General features: G+C 58.1%; 1 protein-coding gene across 5 annotated transcripts; it reads right to left on the bottom strand.

The window, feature by feature from the left end:
• On the bottom strand, positions 1-26,805 carry D2HGDH (D-2-hydroxyglutarate dehydrogenase). 5 transcript variants are annotated; one of them, XM_023260020.2, is made up of 11 exons: positions 26,684-26,805; positions 25,461-25,822; positions 18,403-18,460; positions 16,810-16,949; positions 15,958-16,151; positions 15,327-15,495; positions 13,755-13,898; positions 13,361-13,447; positions 11,361-11,503; positions 8,471-8,636; positions 1-940 (listed from the first exon to the last, which is right to left on the bottom strand). In XM_023260020.2, exons 2-11 carry the CDS (start codon positions 25,810-25,812, stop codon positions 681-683), a joined length of 1,713 nt encoding a protein of 570 aa, XP_023115788.2. In that variant the 5' UTR covers positions 25,813-25,822; positions 26,684-26,805; the 3' UTR covers positions 1-680. The 5 variants fall into 5 exon arrangements, with proteins under 5 accessions (XP_023115788.2, XP_023115786.2, XP_019694560.2 ...); XM_023260018.2 differs by having other exon boundaries at positions 26,680-26,698; XM_019839001.3 differs by lacking the exon at positions 26,684-26,805 and adding an exon at positions 26,334-26,466.

The raw sequence follows: 26,805 nt of genomic DNA, 5'->3' as shown, positions 1-26,805 counted from the left end.
TCGTGATTAATTCCCATTTTTACTGGAAGTTCATGACGGCCAGAAAGCGAAAACATACCCAACCTCAGACCTCCACAGCCCCAGGAGGCCCCAGGGCAACAGCAACTGGCAGGCCAGGGCCGCGGAAGCAGCGTGCCCGGGCCTGGCCCCTGGCCTCACCGACCTTTGATGCAGAAGACCAGACACCTCACAGCAAACCACCGAGACGAAAAACTAATGGCTGACCTCTGACAATGGTCTTGCCAATGCACAGACCTTCCAGAAAATGGAGGAACGATGCCTTCCAGGGTGGAGACCATCCCTGTCACTCTGGCTCAAAGGTGACCCTGGTGACCCGGGACGGACCCCACACAGAGCTCATCACCTCTGCCGGGGGCTCACGCCACATGGGGGACAGGACCATCCACGTCCCCTCCCACGGCTGCAGCCGGTCTCTGGAGTGGGCAGAACTGCTCGCCCACCGGCCTGCCCGGCACGTGCAGCAGGAGGCCGTCTCCCAACCTGCAGAGGGCTGGAGGGCGTCTGCACAGAGGCTGAGCAGCACAGCCGGGAGGGACCCGCCCCCACCCCGCCCCCACCCCGCCCCCAGCCAGCCCTGCAGGCCCACTGCGACCAGGACAGCAAGACCAGGACAGGACCAAGGCCCCTCCCATGTCTCCCACTGGCCCCAGCAGGCCCCGTCAGGCCTGGGCAGGTAGCGTCTTGTAGGGGTTCAGGATGCCCTTGGGGTCCAAGAGGGCCTTGAGCTGCTGCATGAGCCGCAGGGCCTCGGGCGGCTTGCTGTAGCCGAGGACGCCCCTCTTCTTGAAGCCCAGGCCGTGCTCTGCACTGACGCTGCCCCGCTGCTCGGCCGTCCACTCGTACACATAGGGCTCCAGGGTGCCCAGCACCGAAGGGCTGAAGGCCTCTGACGTCACGTTGAGGTGCAGGTTCCCATCCCCTGCAAGGACAGGGGCTCTGGGTCAGGCAGGGCAGGCTGAGACCCCTTCCTCGGTACCCCCAGTCCTGCCCCTGCCCTCACGCTTGCTTCCTGCCCCTACGCCACTGGCCGCTGACCTGCAGTGACAGAAGTGGCCTGCTGGTGACCGCTCCTGTCTTCTGGGAGGTCTCTCTGAGTCCTCCCCTCTGTCCTCGTGGCCCTCTCTGAGGGCTCCCAGCCAAGAGTCACTGACCACCCGTCCAGCTGGTGAGAGCACCCGTGGCGGTCCCCAGACCCACCTCTCCCACGGTGCCAGGAAAGCCCCATCCCCGCCCAGCCAACGCCCGCCACAAAGTCCTGGCTCCCAGCCTCCCCCTCAGGTCTGCTGGGGCCCGGCGCTCTCTGGCCTCACTGAGACATCCAGATGCGCCCTGGCTCTGCCTCTGCCCACACGCACCCCCCTCGGGGGTCCCAAAGCAACGACGAGACACAGGATTAACCCGAGACAATGGGGGCAGGAGAGGGGGCTGCAGTCTGGCCGGAGGAGAGCCTGGTGCGCCCACCTCCGTGGGGCTGAGGGGAGGAAAGGGACAACACAGAGCAGCCGCCAGCGCCCAGAGGCAGGAGGGAGGCGGACTTGCCCGCCACGAGGCCCTCACCCAGGAGGTAAACGTTCATTTGCTGGTGTGACCGCCATGCAAAGCCAGCATGGGAGCCACCGCAGATGTGCAGAACAGGAGGCCCCCGTCCCAGACTCGGAGGTCAGGAAGGTGGAAAGGGCCGAGCAGAGCAGATGGTGCGTGGGGCCCAGGGAGGGTTGCCGCCCACCCTGAGACACAGGGAGCCGGGGCGCCAGCAGGAGGGGACCCTAGAGGCTAGAGCAGCAAACCCCAGGCAGCACAGGGGGCACAGGGGGCGGGGCTGCGGCCTCGGACCGATGACCCAGAGCTTCTCACGCCCCACCTCCCTCCCTCCGGGTCTGTCAGGGTAGAGAGCAGAGCAGGTACCCTCTCCCACCAAAGTGGTCCCACGGACGCACTCAGGGCAAAGGCACCAGAGCCCCACCAGGGAGCTGCCCGGGAAAGCCGGTCCATGCACACTGCCTGGGTATGCTCGGCCACAGCCAGAATTCACACCACCTTAGTGCTCCCGCGGACCTTGAGCTAAGAACGCGAAGATTAAAGAGGTTGCAGCTCGGGGACCCGGGTCCCCACCCCCACTCCTTCTCCCTGCACAAGGAAGTCACCCAAATAATTCCCACAAAGCCCTAAATACAGGAGCCCACAACAAAAATGACCTACACACAAGGAAGCAACCACCATGAGCAGGAGCCAGCAGAGAACAAGGCACAGACTTCTGACACTGTAACTTCCGGAAACTGAACACAAACGTGTCATATGTTAAGAGTAAGAGATAAAAAAGTATAAAGAGATAAAAAGTAAGAGATAAAGAGTATAAAACACTGACCAGGCGAAGTTCTTAAATATCTAAGTCAATTTCCTAGAAACAGAAACTACGAATCACTGAAACATAACAGTCAATGAACGGCTTCAAGGCACACGACTCACGGCAAGAGGTTAATGAGAACGTGAATCAAACATGGGAGCCTGATGCAGCACCGGTCAGAGATGGGGACAGCAGGGGACACGGGGGGACACGGGGGAGACAGGGCCGGGAGATTGGGGGACATGGGGAAGTCAGAGCCAGGGACAGCAGGAGAGACACGGGGACCACAGGCTGCAGCCCCGGGGACACCGGGGGACATGGGGGGTGGGGGGGACACGGAGGAGTCAGAGCCAGGAGACCGGGGGACACAGGGAGTCAGATGTGAAGAGAGAAGGGGAGTGCAATTTCTAAAACCAGAGCCCAAAAGACTGCAGGCAGGACGTGCAAACGTTCACCCAGACAGACAAATGACCCCAAAGCACCCCAAAGACAAAGGGAAAGAGAACACAACAGACTCCCTTTGTGGGAGGAGGGCAGCATTCTCACGGGGAGCTGACTTTACAACAACACGCGAGTCACAGACGGCAGGACGCCTTCACCCTGCAGACAGGACGGAGCCGTCAACCAGACGCGGGTGTGTAAATCCACTGGGAAAGACCTTCATAACAAAATCAATACGTTGTCAGGCAAATACAATCTGTGATGTTCTGTCACCTACTGCCCCACACTAGTGGACACTCAAAGCTGAGATTCGGGGAGAGGCTGTGACACAAGACTGAAGAAGGACCACAGGCCGGCTGAGCCCGGACAAACACGGAGCACACGAGATAACATCATCTCTTTTCTCAGAAAAGAAAACTGAAATAGACCCCAAGAAACTGTGCGTGAACCAGGAGAGGACAATGACAATGAAAGTCACGGGTCTCAAGGTCCTTGCACCGTGTCAGTCGGGGATCTCGGAGAAGCAGAGCTGACAGGGTGTGGGCCCACATACAGATGGGGAGCGAGGTCTGAAGGGAGGGGGTCACACAACTGAGGGGCCTGGCGGGGCGGGCCAGCAGGCAGCTTGGGTCCAAAGGTGGTGTGGAGGCAGAAGTCCCTCCTCCTCTCGGGACCTCAGTCTCTCCAAGGCCCTCAACGGATTAGATGGGTCCCAGCCACATTACGGAGAGTAATCTGCTCTGCTTACTGCTGATTTAAATATTAACATTATCCAAAAAACACCTTCACGGTGACATTGGGGCTGGTGTTTGGCCGTAGCCTAGCCACATCGACACAGAATTAACCACTCCATCGTGTTTAGAAGGAGGAGAATAATGACACTGATCAACTTCAAACTCGGATAAGCTAAGGATGCACGTGGCATCTGAGGCTGGTACAGAGAACAGACATACACACACGATTCCCTAATTTATAAGTGGGACAGGTTCAAACGAGGAAACAGAGTAGGCAAGAGAAGGCAGTAAGTTAGAGAAGAGAAACGCAGGACGGGAGGCCCACAGTAAGAGTGGGAGTCCCGGAGCCCAGCGGCTCCAGCAACGTGAGTGACGGCAGCAGAAGGGCCACTCTGAGCCGAAGAAAACTGAGAACGAGCAGATCCAAGAAAAGCTCTCTGCCCTCCCCATCTGCTGAGAGCAAGACACACACAGGCCAGGGTGTGGCCCCGCCCCTGGAAAGGAGAGCCAAGCCCCGGGTGGCCGTGGGCCCTGACCGGCCAGCCGGACCGCAGGGGTCTGCGCGGCGAGCCCACCGTCCCTCCAGTGCCCGGTGTGCACACCCACGTCCCCGCACTTTGCCGTCAGAAGCCCAAAGTCGCCTGCCTTGCCTGGGACCTCTCTAAAGACGCAGTATCCTTTGTCACGATGCTGCATAAGCCCCGGTTCTAACCGCCTGAGCCACTCACCGCTGAGCCTCCCTGGTGTAGGCCCGATGCACAGCCAGTGAACCTGCATGGTCTAACGTTCAGGCCCAGCCCAAGAACCTAGGAGGGCAGAGGGGACAGCTACGCTTTCTCTCCCCTCCATGGAGTAAACAACATGCTCGAGTTTAAAAGCAACGAACGTTTATTTGTGTGTCTCGTGTCAGAAAGTGGGCCAGGTTCATTCTTCTGCATGACGCTGTCCAGTTTTCCCGGCACCACTTGCTGAAGAGACTGTCTTCATTTCACTGGATACTCTTTCCTGCTTTGTCAAAGATTAGTTGGCCACACATCTGTGGGTCCAATTCTGGGTTCTCTATTCTGTTCCGTTGATCTATGTGTCTGTTTTTGTGCCAGTACCATACTGTCTTGATGATTACAACTTTGTAGTAGGGACTAAAGTCTAGATGAGACCTATCAAAACCCTAGAGGAGAAAACAGGCAACAACCTGTTTGACCTCTGCCGCAGCAATTTCTTACTCAACATGTCTCCAGAGGCAACGGAAACAAAAGCAAACATGATCTATTGGGACCTCACCAAGATAAAAAGCTTCTGCACAGCAAAGGAAACAATCAACAAAACTAAAAGGCCACCGATGCAATGGGAAAAGATATTTGTAAATGACATATCAGATAAAGGGTAGGTATCCAAAATCTATAAAGAACTTATCAAACTCCACACCCGAAAAACAAATAATCCAGTGAAGAAATGGGCAGAAGACCTGAATAGATACTTCTCCAAAGAAGACATCCAGATGGCCAACAGACACATAAAAAGATGTTCAACACCACTCATCATCAGGGAAATACAAATCAAAGCCACACTGAGATACCACCTCACACCAGTCAGGGTGGCTAAAATTAACAACTCAGGCAAAACAGATGTTGGCAAGGATGCAGAGAAAGAGGATCTCTTTTGCATTGTTGGTGGAAATGCAAGCTGGTGCAGCCACTCTGGAAAACAGTATGGAGGTTCCTCAAAAAATTAAAACTAGATCTACCCTATGACCCAGGAATAGCACTGCTAGGAATTTACCCAAGGGATACAGGAGTACTGATGCATAGGGGCACTTGTACCCCAATGTTTATAGCAGCACTCTCAACAATAGCCAAATTATGGAAAGAGCCTAAATGTCCATCAACTGATGAATGGATAAAGAAATTGTGGTTTATATATACAATGGAATACTACATGGCAATGAGAAAGAATGAAATCTGGCCATTTGCAGCAACGTGGATGGAACTGGAAGATATCATGCTAAGCGAAATAAGTCAGTCAGAGAAAGACAGACATCGTATGTTTTCACTCGTATGTGGATCTTGAGAAACTGAACAGAAGACCATGGGGGAGGGGAAAGGAAAAAAATAGATACAGAGAGGGAGGGAGGCAAAACATAAGAGACTCTAAAATACAGAGAACAAACTGAAGGTGGATAGGGGGTGGGGGAGAGGGGAGGGTGGGTGATGGGCATTGAGGAGGCACCTCTTGGGATGAGCACTGGGTGTTGTATGTAAGCGATGAACCATGAGAAGCAACCCCCAAAACCAAGAGCACCCTGTAAACACTGTATATTAGCCAACTTGACAATAAGTTATATTAAAAAATAAATAGTAAAATAAATAAACAAAAATGTTAAAAATAAAATAAAAAATAAAAATAAACCCACAAGGTTTTCAGCATTGAAAAACAAAATAATAATAATAATAAATAAAATAAAATAAAATAATATAAAACAACAAGTGGCAAACCGTGTAACAAAGAAGCCCCAACTCCTTGTCATCTACTAGACACGTCTGCCATAAGGATGGAAAACGGTCGAAAGTCCTGGGAAGAAACACATCGTGTCAGGAAAACAACTAAATGCAAGGAAGCCTGTGTCACTGCACAGTATCAGTCAAGGCAGGCTCCCAGGACAGAGCGATTCCGGGGCCCAGAAGAGCCTGTCGTGACAAAAGAGCCCACCTACCAGAATGACCGATGTGATCTCCCTCCATCTTCACCACTCACAGAGTGACAGAGCCTGAGGCCGCTGTGAGGCTTTCTAACCCCCGCTCAGTACGCAGCAGCCAGGCACGACCCAGCGCTCACACAGCAGGTCTGTGTGCACAAACACTGGCCCCCTGACCACGGAGAACACGCTCTCCACGAGGACTCGGGAAATGTCAGGAAGCCGGGCCACTACCCGAGGGGCACACACGGTGTGACCAGGCTCGCAGGCTTCTATGCAACAAACAACAAGTCAGAAATTTTAACAACAGCTAGAAAACTCTTGTACATTTGGGAATTTACAAACACATTTCTGCCTAACTGATGGGTCAGAGAAAAGAGAACGGGAATCAGAAAGTACGAGGGAGGCTGGCCAGTGTCCACAGAGGAGGCTCTCAGAGCTGAGTGGGGCCGGCCTCACCCTCTGCCCTGTCCACTCCCCGGAGCCCGGGGCCGAGGTCAGGACAGCAGGCAGCCCAGAAACCAAAGGGCAGGAGAGGGCGAGGAGGGCCGGCGGGCAGCAGCGGAGCCGGGAGCCCAGATGCCCAGCAGGCGGCACAAAGCGCCCAACTCTGGCTCCCTGGCGCACCCTCCTGGCCGAGCACAGAGACGTCGGGGCTCCTGGGCCGGCGTGAGCAGGTGCTGGCCTCAAGGACCCTCAGACATCACGTGGAGTCTGACAGGACCACACACAGAGACACTACTTAAGACAGTCACCCCTGGGGTCCGCGAGACTGGTGTGCAGAGAGAAACCTAAATACTTATGCTAGAAAAGAAAAAAGGCTGAAAATCAGGCAGAGTACTTGACTTACAGTCAGAAGAGCCGCTGGGCAGGCTCAGTGGAGAAGGGAAGGAGGTAATAAAGGTAACAACAGAAAAAAAGAGAAAACGAGGTGCAGCGGAAAGGATCAAAGGAGGACGCGGTAGGACCGACAAGCGTGAGAAACAAGAGGGAGGCGGCAAAGAGGAAACCCCATCGGGACGGAAACCGGGGCCACCCGCGAGGGCAGACCCGACAGAGGAGCAGGAGCGGGATCAACAACTTTGTGCCAACACGGCTGAGATTTACAAGAAACGGACAAACTCCCAGAAAGCAAACTTGGCAAGAACACTCAGCCAGGACGGCCCCACGGCTGGTAAGGACACGGGTCCACGCTCAGCCCCCCGCCGCCCAAAACACAATACGCCTCCGGCCCTGAAACTTCGCTGTCAGCTCCCAGGGGACAGTCAAGGAGGCGGTAATGCCAACCACTCAGACCCCGCTGGGCCCAGAGGGAGAGGCCAACGCCCAGCTCGGACACAGCGAAGGGACCTTACAGGATGGCCAGGCCCGGAAGGCCACCGGAAGAACCCCGTGCAGAACAGAGGCACGTGGACCACGCAGGGCGCAGAGGGCCGGGCCGAGCCGGGCTCACCCGCGGGTCACAGCCCCCCTGCAGGAGAGGGTCTAGGGTGCACCACCCCACGACCACAGGAAAACATGCCCGGGTCGCATCCACAGACACAGAAGCAGCTTCCACAAATTCAACACCCCCCTCGACTCACAGAGTGGGGGCCCGACTCCACCTCTGGCCGTGACGCCATCTCCGTCGGCGGCAGGAGCCGCTGTCAGTGCCCCTCGAGGAGCGGGCTCTGGCCTGGGGGCTCCAGCTGCACATCCTTGCCCCCGGCCCTAGGTGAAGATGCCCTCCGTGCCCGTCCCCCAGCCCCCCTTTGGGAGCCCACCACGCAGACGGGGCTTCCTCCAGGCTTCCTCCCTGAACGCTAGGTGTGCGAGCCCCGTGCCTTTGCCCACCAGCGTTCCCGTTCAGTGGTCTGACAAACCGGAGAGTGGTCTGAGTTAGCAGCACCCCCTCCTGTGGTTTACACATCTGCGTCCTGATGAAGAAATGGTCCCCACTGCGAGGTCATCATGCTCTCGGGTCCTCTCCTTCACGAGGGAGAGTCTGAGCCACGCGGACAGCGCCACGGGGGTGTGGGTGGTGGCTGCCCCCAGCCCCTGGCCATTCTCACCATCCTCAACGCTGGAAAACCTCCCCCCACCCCCCCGCCCATGCTGGGGGCCACCAGCCGGCACCACATGCCCTGCCTCCGAACCACAAACCAGGTCCTTTCCAAAATACCCAAAGATCCATGAAGACAATTAGGGTTCTCCCAGGTCCCAGGTTCCCCCGTCACTGCTGACCCCGGCGCAGCTCACCCAGGTGGCCGTAGCCCACCACGTGCTTGGCCCGCGGGCCGAGGCGTGCGCGCAGGTCAGTCACAAGGTCGTAGAGCCTCTCGGTGGGCAGGGAGAGGTCGTACTTGTACACGTAGCCATCCCGGCTCAGCGCCTCCGAGATCCTCTCCCTGAGGGCCCACAGCGCCTAGGATGGACAGAAAACAGGCAGAGTCAAGGGCCACCGTGAAGGGTGTCTATGCTGATGGCAGTCAAAACGCTGGGGCCTGGGGGGACTGGGACAGTCATGAGGGAACTTTCCGGGTGACGGAAGCGTTCTTGTGGTGATAGGCACAGGGATTTGATCCAAGAGCCAGTACCAGATGGGGCCCCAGAACGTGGCCATGGCTCACTCGAGGACACTGCAGGTGACAGGGTGGGAGCTGGTTGGGGCTACCGGCAGGCAAGGAGCCAAGTAAAGGCAGGGTTGGGACAGGGAAGACCCTGCGGACGGAGGGGACAGGGCCACAGGGATATGCGGGCTGTGGGGGACCCATCACATCACTGCCCTTCCAGATAAATCCGTCCACGGGTCACTGCCTAGGCTTGCTGACCTGTCACCAGGGACACCTGAAGTCCTCACGATGGAGCAGGGGACAGACAGCGCCAAGCATGCCATCGCTCGGCTGCAGGGTGGTCGCTGTCCTGCCCCCCACATGTCCCCCGGATCCAGGAAGCGTCATGGCAAAATTTCTACAAGTAAGGACTCGTGCCCTGGCTTTTTCACATGATCACAGTGCCAGGACCGCCCCCAAAGGAAGAACAACAACCCCTCACTCCCGTGGACCCCTCGCCACCCCGGACCCCTCACCACCAGACAGTGTCCCGGCCTCCCCAATTCTGTCATCGGCGTTAGGGGTCGCTCCGAGGTCACTCTGCCTCCGACCCTCAGCAGCTCCCACCACCACCTGCCTCACACGCACAGAACCCGGCAATGACCCCACACAGCCCGCTATGCTGCTGGACCGCGAGCTGGAGCACTGCAGGGCAGTCCGGCTGCCCACGGGCTCCTCCATTCACACCCACCACACCCTTCCGTGGCCACAGACCTGCCCTCCCCCCCGCCGCCGCCTGCCCACCCTGCCCACCCTGCCCACCCCACTTCAGGGCCCTGAGGACCGCTCCTGCCTCTGTCCTATCTTTGCTCAAATGCCCCTGTGGGGATGTTCCCCCCCCCCGCCCCGTGTCGTGCCCTGCCCACCCGACACTGCCCAGCTCCTCCGTTTGAGAACACAGCTGTGAAGCCAGCAGTCCAGACGGGGCAGGGACCAGTGTGGGCACACGTGGCGGCCCCGTGGCCGCTGCCCCCACAGGACAAGCGGCGGCGACCCCACCCCAGCGGCCGGCTCTCGGGACTCGCTCTGAGCAGAAGCAGGGAGCAATGACTTTCCCGCTGTCCTCCTGCTGCTCAAGCCTCGGTCGGCGGAGCGGAAATGCCCGCGTGTGCAGGACAGGGTGGGAGCCTCTGTTCTCACAGCCCTGGGGCCTGCACTCCCACCACGGACGGACACTGCATTCAGGAAGAAGTAAGGGCGTGGGAACACCGGAAAAGAAACAGCTATGCCTGTCGGCAGGCAGAGAACAGCACCGAGCCGATCCGGAGACTGAAGGATTGGCCCACGTTTCCTGCGCTGGCGCTGGCTGCGTGACACTGCGTGGGAAGCACAAGACGCCCCTGCCTGGGTCTCCCTCAGTGGTGACATCACCCAGTGGAGACGATGGGGCCATAGAGGCGGGAAGACGGTCAAGTGCCCTGAGACCCTTCGTCAGCAGAGGGGCTGAGGCACTGACGTCTGACCCCTTTGCTAAACATACAAATAACTGAAGAGAAAGGTTCAGCGATAAGGCGGAGAAAGGAACCCACCGAGCAGACCATAAAGGCCCCACTCACCCGCACGGCCTTTGCCCCCACCCCTGGGCAGCCCCAGCCCTCCCACCACCCGGCTCCCGCGGCTGCTCCCACACAGCGCCCCAGGGACCACGGAGCACAAATTGGGGAGGACGGCACACAGCACCCCAGTCCCGCAGTGACGGTAACGGTGACGATGGCTCCCACAGCCATGGCTTCCTTCTCCCTCCTTTGGCCTCAGAGCCGAATGCTCTCTGGTGGCAACGTCAATGCCCTCTCCTAGGAAAATGTAGCCCTTGAGACTGGCTCAGTTCCAGGCACACCTTCCCATGTCCCCCGGCAGCTCTTTCTGCCTTTTTTTTTTTAATGTTTATTTATTTTTGTGAGACAGAGAGAGAGAAAGAGAGAGAGAGAGAGAGAGAGAGAGAGAGAGAGAGAGAGGGAGAAGGTGTAGGGGAGGGGCAGAGAGAGAGGGCGACACAGAATCCGAAGCAGGCTCCAGGCTCCGAGCTGTCAGCACAGAACCCGACGCGGGGCTCGAACTCCCGAACCGGGAGATCGTGCCCTGAGCCGAAGTCAGACTTTCAACCCGACTGAGCCACCCAGGCGCCCCATCTTTCTGCTTTTGTTTAAGATACTGATGATAGGGACACCTGAGTGGCTCAGTCTGCTGAGTGTCCAACTTCAGCTCAGGTCATGATCTCACGATTCACGAGTTCAAGCCCCACATCGGCCTCGCTGCTGTCAGCACAGAGCCTGCTTCAGATCCTCTGTCCTCCTCTCTCTGTCCCTCCTCCACTTGTGCTCTTTCAAAAATAAATAAAACATTTAAAAAATAAAATAAAATAACACAGAATACGACTGATAAAGACAGAGACCCAAAAGTGTGCTTCCAGAGAGCGAGGGACAGACACCTGCCCACATCCGGACAGCGCACACCCTGAGCCGGACACACGGCACCGTGCAGACGTCCTGCACCAGTTCAGCACGACAGAAGCAGGGAGGGGCCAGCGGCACACGCACCTTGACTTTCATGTGGTCTGTGGCCACGGTCCCATCCGTCACCAGGCCGGAGCTCAGCACCTGCTCCAGGAAGTCATTCAGCTTCTCAGCATCATGACCTGCTCTGGAGCCTGAGGTCTCGATCAGAACATAGAAGGGACTCTCTGGAAGGCACAGAAAGCAGGATGAGCAGAGGCGAGGCCGGCAGACAGTCAGGATGGGCCTGGGCTGAGCGTCTCCGACAGCCCTGTGGGGCCATCGGGCAGGCAGCTCACACAGCAGGAAGCCTCTGCTCAGTTTAGAAATAGGTCCTTCGGGGTGCCTGGGGGGCAAGTCGGGTAAGTGTCCCACTTCAGTTTGGGTCATGATCTCACACCTCATGGGTTCGAGCCCCACATCAGGATCTGTGCTGACAGCTCAGGACCTGGAGCTGCTTGGGATTCTGTGCCTCCCTCTCTCTCTGCCCCTCCCCTGCTTGCACTCTCTCCCTCTCTCAAAAAAATAAACATTAAAAAAATTATTAAAAAATAAATAAAAACAGGTCTTTCATGGGGCGCCTGGGGGGCTCAGTCGAGGAGCACGTGACTCTGGATGGTGGGGTTGAGCTCAATCCACGCTGGGTGTTGAGATCACTAAAAACAACAAACTTGTAAAAATAATCATAAAATAAAATAAACAAAAAACAGGTCTTTCACTGGAACAGAGACCATGCTCCCCAGAAACACATGAACTACCACATGACACCATGAAACCCTCAGCACTGGTGCCTGGATGGGGCCCCTCTTACAAAACCACACACGGTGGGGAGGCCACGGGCTAAAGGAGAGACCCCCATGCCCATGTGGCCCACTGTGCCCGCCATGCTCAGCAGTTCGTGCAAAAAATGCACACTAGGGGCACTTGGGTGGGGGGCTCAGTGGAGCCTTAATTTCAACTCAGGTCATGTTCCCAGAGTCATGGGGTCAAGCCCCACATCAGGTTCCACACTCAGCACAGAGCCTAGTTGAGATTCTCTCTCTCCCTCTCCCTCTGCCCCTCTTCCCTGTATATACACACCCATGATCTCTCTCTCTCAAAAAAGAAAAATGCGTACCTTTTACCCAAGATATCTTTTTTGAAGTTTAAAAAAAGGTACGTTAGTAACTATAAGAAAACGTTAAGCTTGTTTTTTCAAGGCTGCTGTAAGTTATCTTTACACTTGTTGAAATCACAAATAAACTCACTGAACCGCCTTTTCTTTCAGTACTACATTGTCCCTTCCAGGAAAACACGACAAGTTGGTCCTACTGTAAACAGAACAGTGTTTTCCAGAGAGTGGTTTTTTCCATGCTGAAATGCACATTCCGCTCTTAAATTTCTCACACGTCATAGAAAACACGGAGAGCTTTTACATTTCTATTGGCTCCTTTTCCAATTACAAAAGTAAAACATGATTATGAAAGGAGTCTTAGGGGCCCCTCGGTGGCTCAGTCGGTTGAGCGTCCGACTCTGGCTCAGGTCATGATTTCAAGGTTCATGGGTTCAAGCCCTGCATCAGGCTCTGCGCTAACAACATGGGGCTTGCTTGGGATTCTCTCCCTGCTTCCTGGCCCCTCCATGCGTGCCCTCTCTCTCTCTCAAAATTAAATCGTTAATTGATGAAATTTTAAAATTTAGGGCATAAAGATCTTTCCATATTTATGACTATTTTGAACTAAGTTGTGTCCCCCAAATTCCCACAGTGAAGCCCTAACCCACCCCCAACATGACTATATTTAGAGACGGGGCCTTTTGGGAGGTAATTAAAGCTAACTTAGGTCATAAGAGTGGGGCCCTGACCCCACAGGGCTGGTGCCCTCGTAAGAAGAGGGAGGGGCACCAGGAACCCCACCACCACCACCACCACCACCACCACCAGGAAAGGCCACGTGAGCACAGAGCTCCGGGCCGTCTGCAAGCCAGGACGAGGGCCCTCGCCAGAACCAGCCCTGCGGCCTTGCAGTGCCACCATCTGTTAGGGCAGATCTCAGAGGTGAAAATACCAGGATCTACAGGTTCCGAGGCACAGACACTTTCTGCAACGTGATATCGGCGTCCCGTGTGCTGGTCTGGAATGAACCGGCTGGGATCTGTCACGGACAGATACTCCTCTGAGTCGAAGAGAAGCGTTTCTGACGAGTGCACCTGGGTTCTCAAAGGCCCCGGCGCTCTGGCACAACAGGCAGCACCGACGGGACCCGCACTGGGGGCGCATTTAAAACACGCGTAAAGGAATTCTGCACTCGGCCAGTTGTGGCGACGCCGGGGCCACGGACACACCGACCTGTCCAGGTTCCTGCCACACCTTCCCAGGTTGTGGGCAGGACTGATGGCCTGCGAGCCTCCCCTGCGACCCAGGGCCCGGAGGGGGTGCCGCCCGCCAGCTGGGGTCAGTACCTTGCACCGGGCTGGCGAGGCGAAGGTGACGCGTGACCAGCCACATGCACTCGGCATCCATGAACTCGTACGCGGACAGGATCTCGCCCAGCAGCCCCTTGCAGGTGCTGAAGGTCTGCAGGACCTCAGAGAAGCCCGGACAACCTGCAAAGGGTCAGAGCCTCAGGCCCCAGAGCCCACGGCCCCCGACACCCACCCCGTCCCCCCTTACCGTGGCCGCACCGACCCCAACCCCAGGGGAGGGCGCTGGGCAAGCTGGGCAGCCTCGGGAAGGTGGTGGGAAGCAGAGGGGCCGAGACGTAATGAGAACGCAGGGCTAGTGGTTGGGAACGGCTTCGTTGTAGCTCTCTTCCCACAACCAGCACTCCGCTTTCCGTGGGAAATTCATCTGGGGCTTCAAGACACAGCCAGGCCCAGCACAGGCCCGGGTAGCTCGCCCGCCGGCGGCCGGAGGCGACCCTGCGGCAGGAGGGGTGGGATGCACGCGGCCTTTCAGAGGTGAGGCAGGGAGAGTCTGCGGGGGGCGGGGAAGTGTGTCCTGCACAGCGCGAGGCTGGCAGGTGCCTGCTCTGCACACATCCAAGGAGCACATGGAGGCGCCACGGCGGGGACGACAGGGCACGTGGGGATTCGGCAGCACGTGGAGCACCGCGACGGGAGCGCTCATAAATGGAGATCAGACGGGAAGAGACTGCCCAGACGTGACAGGATTGTGAAAGGGTGGGAAACACGGCAGAGTGAGAGCACACACTGGAAAGTTGTGTCGTGGGTTCAGTGACAGCCCTGAGGGACAGGAAGACAGGAATCTTCTAGAACTGGTGAGACATCAAGCCACAGGTGCAGGAAGCTCACGAGACCTACACACAACGCGCCCCAAATCACAGAAGACCAAAGACAAAAAGAAGACCTTTAAAGTGACCACAGAACAGAGTGCCAGAGTCCCCGGAAGCCACAGTGGCGGAGGGCAGCAGGCCTCCCCGTGACCACCAGCACGAGCCACAGGCCACGCAGTGACGCTCGACAGGAGGAACAAAAACAAACCCAACGTGCTTGTGGACCAGTGACAGTGTCGTCACGGGGGGGGGGGGTACGAAGTCACTGCAGACACAGCGGGGGACAGAGGACGCGTCATGAGGAGTGTGTCCCAGGTGGAAGACCCGACGTAGGAGGCATGCTGCGAGCCGACGGGGACGAGCAGCGACAGGGCAGGCGGTGCGTCCCCACAGGCGTGACTGATTCCGCCACAGTAATGAACACACAAGAAATGACACGATCTCCCCCAGCATCTTCCAGCATAAGCTACTTAAACAGCGGACCAAACGGATAGAAGAGACGAGCAAAGCCCCAGTTGTGTTACAGAATAAAGTGTGCTCTGCACCAAGACAGGACAGGGTCCGCTCCAGACCTTGCTCTGGGAACCAAGAAGGCCAGGTCCTGACCCCTCTGGGAACAGAGAGCGAAGTTGGGAGAGGCAGGAGTGGTCTCCCGAAGGGCCCCCACCCCTGCACCAAGGGCAGGGCAGCCGGAGGAGGCGCGGCTCTGAGCCGTCCACCCGGCGGCTGGCCCACCTACCGAGGAAAGCCACGCTCACAGCCCTGGGCTTGGGCGGACACAAGATGGACACGGCCGTGATGACCCCCAGCGTGCCCTCGGACCCGATGAAGAGCTGCTTCAGATCGTAGCCCGTGTTGTCCTTCCGCAGGGTGCTCAGGCAGTTCAGGACCGTGCCGTCCGCGAGAACCTAATGGGCAAAAGAAGCAGGCTCAGCCCTCGGTCCCAGCAGGTGCCCCTCCCCTCCCACCACAATGCTCTGAGAGGGGTTGCTGCAGCCCAGCACCGCCTCAGAAAGCAGAGCCAGGCACGGGCCCCCCCACCCCACCACACCCCGGAGTGTTCAGGAACGCGGGGCCCGGCGTTACTTAATCAGGCTGAAGGAAAGACTCATTCCCCCAAAGCCAGCAGACCCCCGAGGGAGGCAGAGAAGGGGGCGCAGCCAGGTGCAGCTGAGGTGGCATCGGGCACCCCCCCCCGTGTCTCGACCTCACCCTGCACCACCCCAGCTGTCCCTGCAACCTGCAGAGCGGCCCAGCAGCCCAGCCAGGACGGGGCTCCCGCGGACCTCACAGGGGAGCACAGTCCGTGCTGGGAGACGGCCAGGAGGGCCGGGGGGACACAGGACGGCGGACGGCGCCCCCCAGCTCACCGCTTCCAGGCCTAGGACGGTCCCATGAAGTGAGCCGTAGCGCAGAAACCGCAGGCCGCCTGCATTGGTGGCCACATTTCCCCCGATGTGGCAGCTGCCCTTGGCCCCCAGGTCCAGGGGCATGACGAAGCCCCTCTCCTCCACGTGACGGCTGAGATCCTCCAGGACACAGCCCGCCTGGCACACCAGGGTCCCTGCCGGGCGGGAGGAGGTGACTCGGGGCGGGGGGGGGCTCCCGGCCCCGCAGGAGCAAGGACTCATGGTGGGGGGGGCACAGGGGTCAGCCACCCGAGAGCTGTCCCCCCACAGAATCCAGGCAAGGAAAAGGTGTATGTCCCCCCAAACCAGAAAAGAAAACCCTCATGTACGCTCACCCTCGTGTGGGAGGGACAAGAGAGAGCACTGCTCTCAGGAGGGGGTCCCTGGCTGGCAGGGGACCCCCACCAGGGACATGTGACGAACCTGACGACAGTTTGTGCTTTGGGTGCTGCCAGCAGGGAGCAGGACAGGTGCTGTGCCCAGGGCCCCCACCACAGATGTGTCCTGCTGGACAGACAAGCCACCGGGCCATTGGGGCCGCTGGGCAGGAAGGGTCTGCACGCTGGCTTGTGCCTCAGACGGGGCACCGCATCCACAAGGGCAGACAGGGCCATCTTGGCCAGAAAAATGCCAGGGTCACAGGGACTCACAGCCCTCCCCTTCACCACGAACCCCCAGCACAGGCCCCCGAGTGACCAGCTGAATGATTCCCCAGGGCACACACACACCCAGAGGGCCGGGCGCACAGAGCAGGGGCCCCCGGGGCCCCGCCGCAAGCCAGCAATCAAGGCACCCCGGGCAGGGTAGGCTTACCGGACATGTCGTGGAAGCTGATGACCTGGTTCATCAGGGCGGTGGACAAGATGACCTCATCGAAGACGGGCACGCTGCCCCCCACCATGCCTGTGTTTCCCCCCTGCGGGTTCACGGCCAGGTTCCTCTCGTGACAGTGCCTGAGACATGCACAGGGGGCATCAGGGCCCCCCGTCACGCACAGCATCATCCCTGCAGGACAGCACGCAGGCCAACACCCGGCTGTGAGGCCACTAAACCTTGCTTCCGTACCCTCTCTTGTTGGCCGCGGCCCAGATGGGGGAGCCTCCTGGGTCCCCACGTGGGACGAGTCTGAGGAGGCCCGTGTCTGTCACAGACCACACGGAGCGCGAGGCTGGCACTTTCCCAGATGCCAGACAGGGTGGCACGCGAGGGCGCCCCTCTTCGAACAAAGCGCCAGTGCCAGCTGCACCCCTGCTGCTCCCCAAGAGCCACTCAGTTCCCAGCCCCTGGGCTCCTTCCCCCATACCCCACCACGCTCCACACACGTCCACGTCACGGTGGAACTTCATCCACGGCCAGGCTCCAACTCCGCAAAGGCCTAAGCAAGCGGAGGGCCCATAAGGGTGTGGCTTTGCAGAAGGAGCGCACCTGCCCGCGGGAGGCAGTCCGCGCACGCACATCACATGGGCCGCCCCGGCAGGTGGAGAGCCGCCCGCGGTGGGCTGACGGTGAGTGTGCGTGGGCCCACGTGCGCTCACGGAGGCCATTCCGAAGCCGCGGTTACGTGAGTGTAAAGGTGCACGGCCCCGCTGCGTGCTCTCTGGCAGCTCCGGGAGGCCAGTGAGCTGCAGAGAACTGTGGGGTGCACCCCCTCACGCACTGGACGTGGTGTGGAAGAGTCCGCGCTGGGGGCACGACGCGAAGTGAATCAGACGCAGGAAGGCAAACACTGTATGATCTCATATGTGGAACCCAGAAAACCAAACGAACAGAAACAGGCCCACGGAGGACAGAAGGCTGCCAGCTGGGGGGGCGCAGATGCAGAGGCACAAGGTCACGGTTATAACGTACATCGGTCCCGGGAAGGAGGCACCCACGGGAAGTCAGGAACGCTGCAGGGACCTTATGGGAACCACACGTAGTCACGAGACCACCTGCTAACGGGTAAAACTATCAAACCACGGTGTCATCCCCCACAGGCCAACAGGACACTGCACGTCGATTACACTCCAACCTCAAAAACCGGCGTGGAAGAATAATTAGCATCTAGAAACAGGCGTGGACACGGCCAAATGGGGCAGGGGGAGAAGGCGTCACATCACAGATACAACGCAGTAACAGTCAGAAACCACACCAGGGCAGATGAAACAGAATGTCATCAGCGGTTACTTCTGGAGGGAAAACACTGGTTGCTTTTGCAATATTTTCCTTTATGGTTGTCTATGTTTTCCAACTGTTCTAGAACAGACACGACGGTTTACTGACATAAAGCCATCAAAGAACGCCGTTTGCACGGCAAGGCCAATCGGCCGCCTGATGTCCGCAGCCGCCCCCCCTCCCCCCCCCCCCGCCCCGCCCCAGTCAGCTCCAGTCCGAGGGTGAGGCCCCTGCCCGGGGCGGGCTCCATACCTGAGGATGTGGGACACCTCCTCTGTCGTCCGCGGCCTCAGCAGCAGCACGCTGCTCCCTGCAACGCCAAGGAGCACGTCACACACGGAGGGCAGTGTCAGTGTACCCTCCGAGCGACACTCCTCTGGGGGGGCGAGCCGCAGGGGCACCATTACCAACAAGCCCACAGACCTCAAGGACGAGAGCAGGGTGTCAAAAATGGTCCCGTCTCAGCCCGCAGGGGGGTGGGGGAGACCCCAGCATCCACGTCCAGGCCCGGACCCAGGGCAAGGGGCGCCCGCCAGGCTCGTGATTCCCTAACTGTCACTCTCTCGTGCGGAGACACTTGAGACTCCAAGTCTCCCGTCGCTGCCCACACCTCCACCGCCAGTGCGAGCTCGGGGACGGTCTGTCAGAAGAGGCTCAGTCCATCCCTCGTCCATCCCTCCACCTGCCATTATTAGCTGACTTTCCACCCACAGAGGGGCTGCCCTTCCCTCTCACATACTTATTTGATCATATCCGTGGGGCCTCGTGGGCTCTTACTGGATGCACCAGCTTACACACCAGCCCTCTGCTGCCATGACTGGTCTGACGCCCAGATGTGGCGGCGGGAGCCCCTCCAGGCCAGCCCATCGGTGTTCCTGACCTCTGCCTCCCCCAGATGGTCAAGCTCCTCTCTGCCCCTTTGGCTTTGTTAAAAGTACGAAAGTAGGCGAGGGGGCTTCAGAAAGGCAGGAGGCACGCTTCACACGGGATCCTCCCATCAGTGACTTTTCACGGAGCCTCACCATCTGGCTGTAGTTTTTATCTTACTCCTTTTTTTTTTAGGAAGGAGTAAGTTTTTTGGGTTTTGTTTGTTTCTTTTGTTTTCTTGAGGGAACTCAGGCACACATAGGGGAGAGGGGCAGAGGGGGAGAGAATCCCAAGCAGGCTCCTCATTCGGCATGGAGCCAGACGAGGGGCTCAGTCCCACAACCCTGGGATCACGACCTGAGCCGAAGTCAAGAGGACGCTCAACTGACGGAGCCACCCAGGAGCCCCAGGAAAAAGTAAGTTATGAATATTTATTATCCTTGTTTTATTTTATTTTATTTTATTTTATTTTATTTTATTTTATTTTATTTTATTTTTTATTTTTGAGAGAGGGGCTGACAGAGCTCGAGCAAGGGAGGGGCAGAGAGAGAGGGAGACACAGAATCCAAAGCAGGCTCCAGGCTCCGAGCTGTCAGCACAGAGCCCGACGTGGGGCTCGAACTAACAAGCCGTGAGATCATGACCCAAGCCGAAGTCAGACGCTTAACCGACTGAGCCCCCCAGGCACCCTTTATTATCCTTGTTTTAAACGTAATTTAATTATATATCTATGTAACTTAATTTTTAGTAATGGCTGTGTTTTACAACTGGTCTGCAACAAAATTCTAAGAGTTTTTTTTAAGTAGGCCTCATGCCTAGTGTGGAGCAAACACAGGGCGTGACCTCTCGACCCTGAGATGAGGACCTGAGCTGAGATCAAGAGTTGGATGCTTAACCGACTGAGCCACCCAGGTGCCCCTCTAACAACTGTTTGATAACCGGCTGTCCAGAGCCAGGACAGGCCAGCTCCGGCACACCACTGCCCCAAGGCTCCAGGAGACCCTGGGATTGCGGGGACCACCCGATGACACAGGCCAGAGGGAGGCAGCCGTGGAGATGCTGCTGGCTTATTTCCACGTTTTCTCTCGGAACGTGTGGGAGGAACCCAGGAAGGCATCTTCAGGCAGACTGCCACCAAGGTTCACTTAAATTCAGCTGTGTCCCCGTCTCCTTTCTTCCTTATCTGTGTGGAGACTCACGGGTTGAGGGCTTCACTGAGAGGAACAGAAAGGGGGAAAGCAGGAAAGGCTTTGCTGCAGAGGAAACAGAGCCAAAGCTCTGGAGGCGATGGGACAGGGAGGAGTAGAGGCTGAAACCCTCGGCCCTTCTGGCCATCCGCTCTCATCCTTGGGCTAGAGGAAGCAGAGTGGGTGGGGAACAGACACCTTTCCTTGGTCCAACCAGCATAACTAGTAGTAGGCTCAGGCAGAGCTCCCCTACCCGCCCGGCTCCCACTGTCCCCCTTCAGGGAGTTTGTGACTCAACACTCCACCCCCACCCCGGGGAGAAGAGTGCCCTGAGCAGGGGTGGCGGGCAGAGCCAGGATCCGAAAGGGGATCAGGGTGATGGAGGAAACACAGGATTACCAAATCATCCAAATAAGTGCCCATCAGGGCAGAAGACAGGGTGTTTCCCCATGTGGGCCCCTCTGCCCGTGCCGGCAACGGGAGGGGGTAGCAAGCTTCCCCAGAGCCTTCCACCTGGGCCCTCCGTGCCATCAGCACCTCCCAGACGCTGTCCTCAGCTTCCTTCACACTCCCCTCAGGGAGGATTCTTTTCTGTTCTAATTCTTTCATTCTTTTTTCTATTTTCTGTTTCTCTAGCAGCTCATTGTTGTGAGTTACCTCCTTGAATTGGAGAAGACACATGGTTCCTACACCTTCGTAACATGCTAGTCTCATCCACCAAGGCCGTGAGCTCTGTATCTGTAAGACGCGTGTGCTTTTTCGCTCCGTTTAGCTGTTCAGCCTGCACGTCTGCAAGTCCCTCCGTCCGTTGAGAGCCACAACCGGCTGAGCTCAGCGAAGGCCTTCGTCGACGCCAGATCCGTGGGGCTGCCGTCTTGGCATCCTCTGTGCCGGGGTCACGTCCGGGATTCTGAAAGCCCCTTCTCATTCGGTTGTCGTCAAACAAACCATGTCTGCCCTCCAGCCCTGATCCTTTGGGACAGCACAGTCCAGGGACCCTGGTCACCCGTGAAGACCCTGCAGGCTTCAGTCACCTACTGCAGGGATCCCAACGGTGTCTGTGTGCCCACCCTGTGTGTCGGGGCCTGCTGAGGGCACGGAGAATGAAAACAGGCAAGATGTCCCGCTCTCAGGACATTTACCTCCTAACGGGAGAGGAAATGCTCTAATATGTCAACAGCAGGCACCCACAGAGAGAACAGAAAATCATCAAAGACACGGCTGGGGACATGGCCCAGGACTGCAGGAAAGGGTGTCTGAGTGGAAGAGGCCCCAGAACTGCCCAAGCCAGCAAAAGCCGCACACGGGTCAGGGCAGCACAGCATCCAACCCGCCGTCTGCCAGCAGCACCCTCACCCAGCGGAGAGCCACGGTCGGCCCAAGTTCTCGCTGGGGCAGCCGTTTCCTGCGGCTTCTGAGCCTTCCTGCCACCTTCTCCTTCCACCATCCCGACTCCCCGGCAGAAGCTGGCTCCTCTCCCGCACTCTGGATGCCACCGGGCTTGCGGGACGGAAGGCACCCGCCTGACCCACGGCCCCTCCCGGGTGTGGGAGACTGCCCTCCGCGAACGCACGTCACTCACCACAGCAGACAGACCCCAGGGCTCCCAACTGCCCCACAACAGACATGGCCCCGAGGGCTCCCAGCTGGCCATCAGCAAACCCGGGACTCTTCTTTCCACACGCACACCTGGCACCCGAGCCCATCTCTCCTGACGGCCCCTCGAAGACTCACGCTGTCCTCCGGGCTTCCCTGACTGGGCCGTGGAAGCCTGTGCCCCACGCGGCAGCCACGGTCAGGCCACGGGCCCCTCTCTTCCCAGGGCTTCCTAGTAGCTCCCCATCGGCTTGAGGGAGAAGCCAGGACCCACACGGCCCTAGAGGTCTCGACGACTTAGCCCCTTGCTCTCTGACCTCCCCTCCCCTCCCCAACCTACTGCAGCTGCACACAGGTCTCACGACCCCACAAACACGCCAAGCGTGGCCTTGCCGAGGGCTTTGCACTGGCGATTCCGGCCCCGGAACACCCTTGTGGGTGGCTTCCCGAAGCCCTGAGAAAACCGCCTGTGCTGGCCTCCCGGGCCCTCACAGCCACCTGGCGTGCAGCCCACCCCGTTCGTGACCCTGTCCCTCAGGTCAGCCTCCTGTACGTCTTCACATTTGGGACCCCCAGACCCGCACTCGGTGAGGCGCTCACTAAATCTCTGGGGTTCACCTCTGAGCAAGTGACCTAATGTTTGGGCGAGATATTTAATGACAGCTTCCGTTTCAAATAAAGACTATGCTTTAAAAAATTATGAAGCTCTGGGGTGCTGGGGTGGTTCAGTCAGTTAAGTGTCCAGCTCTTGATTTCAGCTCAGATCATGATCTCACTGTCACGGATTCGAGCCCTGCATTGGGCTCTGCACTGACACCGTGGAACCTGCTTGGGACTCTCTCTCTCCCTCCCACCCCTCCCCTGCGTGCATGCTCTCTCTCACAATAAATAAACCTTTAAAAAAGAATCACGAAGCCCTAATCAGCATTTACTGGCTGTATCTTCTACACAACTCCAAGATTAAAATGTTAAAGTGTAGTTTAGTTTAGAGCTGCTTTCTCCCCCAAAGAAAACCACGTCAAGGGCTATTTCGAGAAAAATTCAACAAACTATTTCAGCGGACACCCACCGCATGGACGCTCGGAGGTGGGCTGGCTGCAGTGCCAGCCTCCTGGGTCAGGGTCTCGGCAGCGGGGGTTCCCCCACGCAGGCACACACGATGTGCAGCCTTGCAGGCGGACAGGCCATCCAGCGTGAGGCTCCTAGGAAGGGCCCCCAGGGGACAGCCCGCCCTTGCCCAGGTTGGGGAGGCACATGGTCTCCATCCCAGGCACCGTTTCCACCTGCTCTGGAGGTCCGGAAGGAAGACACCCCAAGCCTCGAGCACCAAGCACACTGGGTTCTTACCTCCAAGGTGGGAGCCCATCCCCCGTTTACAGGCAGTGGAGCTCAGGTCCATCTGGCCAAGGGCCAGCCAGGCAGCGGTGCCAAGCCGGGACGGGGGCCCGGCCTGGCTGAGCCCGGGGTGGACAGCACTCTGTCCTGCTTCCAGGAGCAGTGCACGTGAGCCTGCAGACCCTGTGCGGGTGAGGGGCTCTCGGTGGGGCCACGTCAGCCCTGTGGGGTCCCCACTTAGCAGGCAGGGTGGGGCTGGGAGCCCTGCCACTCTCAGGCGCTTGGCCCGTAAAGAACAGGCCAAGGACTTCTTGTGTCTCCAGCCTCCTCACAGAAGCCGCCTACGTTGCCTGAGCCCACACCCTAATCCCACTCACTCAAGACCACGCACCAGTTCAAGACGCACAGCATTTCCCAGCTGCTGTGGACCCTCCTCGGAGTTCTTCCCACCAATAGCACAGCCCTTGCAGGGGCTAAGTCCAGACCCAGCCTGCAGACAGGGCTGCCCAGCCCATCCAGGCATTACGTATTTAAATACATTACTTCGGTATATAGCAACCCAGGCCTTCCTAAAGAAGGAAGAAAGATACACAACCTAACCTTACGCCTTAAAGAGCTGGAAAAAGAGCAGCAAATAAAACCCCAAACCAGAGAAAACAGGAAATAATAATGGTTAGGGCAGAAATCAATGCTATCTAAACCCCCCAAAAAAACAAACAAAAAAAAAAACCCAGAAGAACAGATCAATGAAACCAGAAGCTGGTTCTTTGAAAGAATTAACAAAATTGATAAATCACTAGCCAGTTTGATCAAAAAGGGAAAGGACCCAAATACATAAAATCAAGAATGAAAGAGGAGAGATCAAACCAACACAGCAGAAATCAATACATTACTTCATAGGGCACCTGGGGGGCTCAGTCACTTGGGTGTCAGACTTCGGCTCAGGTCGTGATCTCACGGTTCGTGAGTTCGAGCCCCAAGATGGGCTCTGTGCTGACAGCTCAGAGCCTAGACCCTGCTTCGGATTCTGTGTCTCCCTCTCTCTCTCTCTCTCTCTCTCTGCCCCGTCCCTACTCATGCTGTGTGTGTGTGTGTGTGTGTGTGTGTGTCTCAAAAATAAACGAACATTTGAAAAAATAAAAAACTATAAACAAATACATTACTTCGTTGTAAACTGGTTGTCTCCTAGGTCTCTTCGATACTACAGCAAGGACGTCGTGATGGGTTTTGATCATTGTCTGAGTAGACGGGTTACATTACCACTGAAAACATTTCAGGAGAGAAGAGACTTACAAATTCTTTCTCGTGGGAAGGGTGTGCTGGGTCTGGACGGACGAGAACCACCAAGCAGGTGCCCAGGCGTGTGCTGGTGCGGACAGGTGTGGTGAGAGGAGGGAGGCAGGGGTGGCCAAACAGCAGCCCCACACCTTGTCCCAGCGACATGCCAGGGGCAGAGTGTCCACGTCCTGTCCCTCAGAACCTGTGCACCTGACCTCATCTGGATAAGGGTGTTTGCACACGTAATTAGACCAAGGATCTAGAGACGAAATCATCCTGGATTTGGGGGGATGACAGGGGTCCTTACAAGAGAAGCAGAGGGAGACCTGAGACACAGACACACACGGGGAGAAGCCACGTGAGGATGGAGCCGGAGACCCACGGAAGCCGTCACAACCCAGGGACGCCCGGGGCCACCAGGAGCTGGACAAGGCAGGAAGGAGCCTGCGCCAGGGCCTCTGGAGGGAGCACGGCCCTGCCCACGCCTTGATCAGACAGACTACATCCTGTTGTAAACCGCCCAGTGTGTGGCTGTTAGGGCAGCTGCAAAGACCGGCACACCCCCCTCAGAGCAGCCAGGGGACACTGCTTTTATTCGCAGATGTCACATACCACCAATAAACCTCTATGAATTTTGTTCTCAGAACACTTTAAAACCACAATACAGCTTTTCTTCAGTGTAAGAAAGGCTACGTGGGGGCACCTGCGTGTCTTAGGTGGCTAAGGGTTCGACTTCAGCTCAGGTCATGATCTCACGGTTCGCGGGTTCAAGCCCCGCGTCGGGCTCTGTGCTGACAGCTCGGAGCCTGGAGCCTGCTTCGGATTCTGTGTCCCCCTCTCTCTCTGCCCCTTCCCCTGTTCGTGCTTGGTCTCTCTCTCTCAAAAAGTAAAAAAAAAAAAAAAAAAAAAAATTAAAAAAAAAGAAGGCATACGTGACAGTCACCCCGTGGTCCTCTACCTGGAGCTCAGTGCTGTCGTCTCTCCTCTCACTGCTAGCGCACACCACCGTCCCCCTGAGGGACACCGTGTGCACAGACCCTCACTCACCTCGGACGGTTCGAAGCCAGTCCACATTTGAAGCCTCCAGCACCTCTGGGTCTGTGATGACCCTGCCGGGGACGATGCGTTCAAAGGCTGCCAGGTCTTCCCCAGACACCACGGAGAATGGCAGCCGCCTCACAGGGTAGCGCTCCCGGGTCAGCATCACCTCCGGGGCCCGGGGGAACGTGGAAAAGCCACTTCTGTAGACCCGGGGGCTGGTGGCCGTGGCTCCCCAAGGGCTGCCCAGCCTGGGGATCCTGGACGCCCCTGCCCATGTCCTGTGCTGCACAGAGGCTCCCAGAGTGCACGCCGCCTGCCGCCAGAAGCGCCACCCAGGCTGCACCAGATGGGGTGCCATCGCCCTTGCCCTACAAAAGCAAGGGATGGGACCTGTGACTCTGAAACACTAGGACCTGGGAAGAGGCAAGCACCTGCCCGGAGAGGAGCCGGAGGCGTCCAAGTCCGGGCCAGGCCCAGGAACAGACCTGCTGTCCAGGGGGGAGGCGGTCCGAGAGCAGGGGCGCTGCCCTCGATCCTGACCCGGGCTGTTTTCCTGCAGGATCCCCCTCTCGGGAATGCCCTGAGCTGCACACCTGGCTGAGAGCCAGCTGCGCCACCCTCTGACAGTCTGACATTTGCCGTCACAAAGCTGTCTTTTGGCCCCCTCGCCCTTCAGGACTAAACCAGGACTGAAGACACAAAAAGGGTGGAAGCCACTGAGTACAACTGACAATGGTTGGAATGGTACGTTTTATGTCGTACGTGTACGTTACCAAGTGTAAAAAGTGTAGCAAAGGAAAGGGCGGGGTAGGGAAGCTTCTCCGGCTGCCCGCCGAGATGCAGGCGACATTCGACGTGACAGGGAGCCCCCAGACCTACCCAGGCGAGGGGACAGGGGACGGGGACGCGCCCCTCTTCTGGAGCTCAGACAACCTGAACCGGCGCGCGTGCCAGCGCTGCCCGCGGGGTTCACCAGCGCTGTGCGACCTGGGGAAAATGAGCGCGCCTCTCCGAGCCTCTCCGCGGCACGCGCGCCACCGCCAGGGGCCGAAGAACGAGCGCGCGGGCTCGAGCCGCGGCCGGGAGTCGGGCCCGCGCACCCACGTGACGGCACGTAACCCAGCGGGCTCGCACTCGAGAACGGCCTCGGCGCGCGCCGCCCCCAGCCCGCCGCCCCGACTCGCGGCCCTTCAGCCACAGACCCCCGGCGGCCGCGCGCACGCACTCACGTCCGCGTCCCCGTCCCGCCGCTGCCGCCACCGCCGCCGCAGGCCTTGCGCCGCCAGAGTCACGGCCGACTGAGCCTGCGCACCGGCGTCCCTCCGATCCCGCCCTGGGCCCCGCCCCCGCG

This window comes from Felis catus, chromosome C1 (genome assembly GCF_018350175.1).
Source record: "Felis catus isolate Fca126 chromosome C1, F.catus_Fca126_mat1.0, whole genome shotgun sequence".
NCBI classification, from domain to species: domain Eukaryota; kingdom Metazoa; phylum Chordata; class Mammalia; order Carnivora; family Felidae; genus Felis; species Felis catus.
Note: the sequence above shows the minus strand (reverse complement) of the source record. Positions and strands in the feature narration are given on the sequence as shown.

Bases quoted from the DNA above. Each gene is read 5' to 3' on its own strand.
- D2HGDH (XM_023260020.2), bottom strand. From the start codon at position 25,812: ATGGCACCCCATCTGGTGCAGCCTGGGTGGCGCTTCTGGCGGCAGGCG. The intron at 16,152-16,809 runs GTAAGCCTACCC...CCCGCCCGGCAG, and splicing joins CAGCTTCCACGACATGTCCG to GGACCCTGGTGTGCCAGGCG. The intron at 13,899-15,326 runs GTAGGTGGGCCA...GACCCTTTGCAG, and splicing joins TGTGAGCGTGGCTTTCCTCG to GTTGTCCGGGCTTCTCTGAG.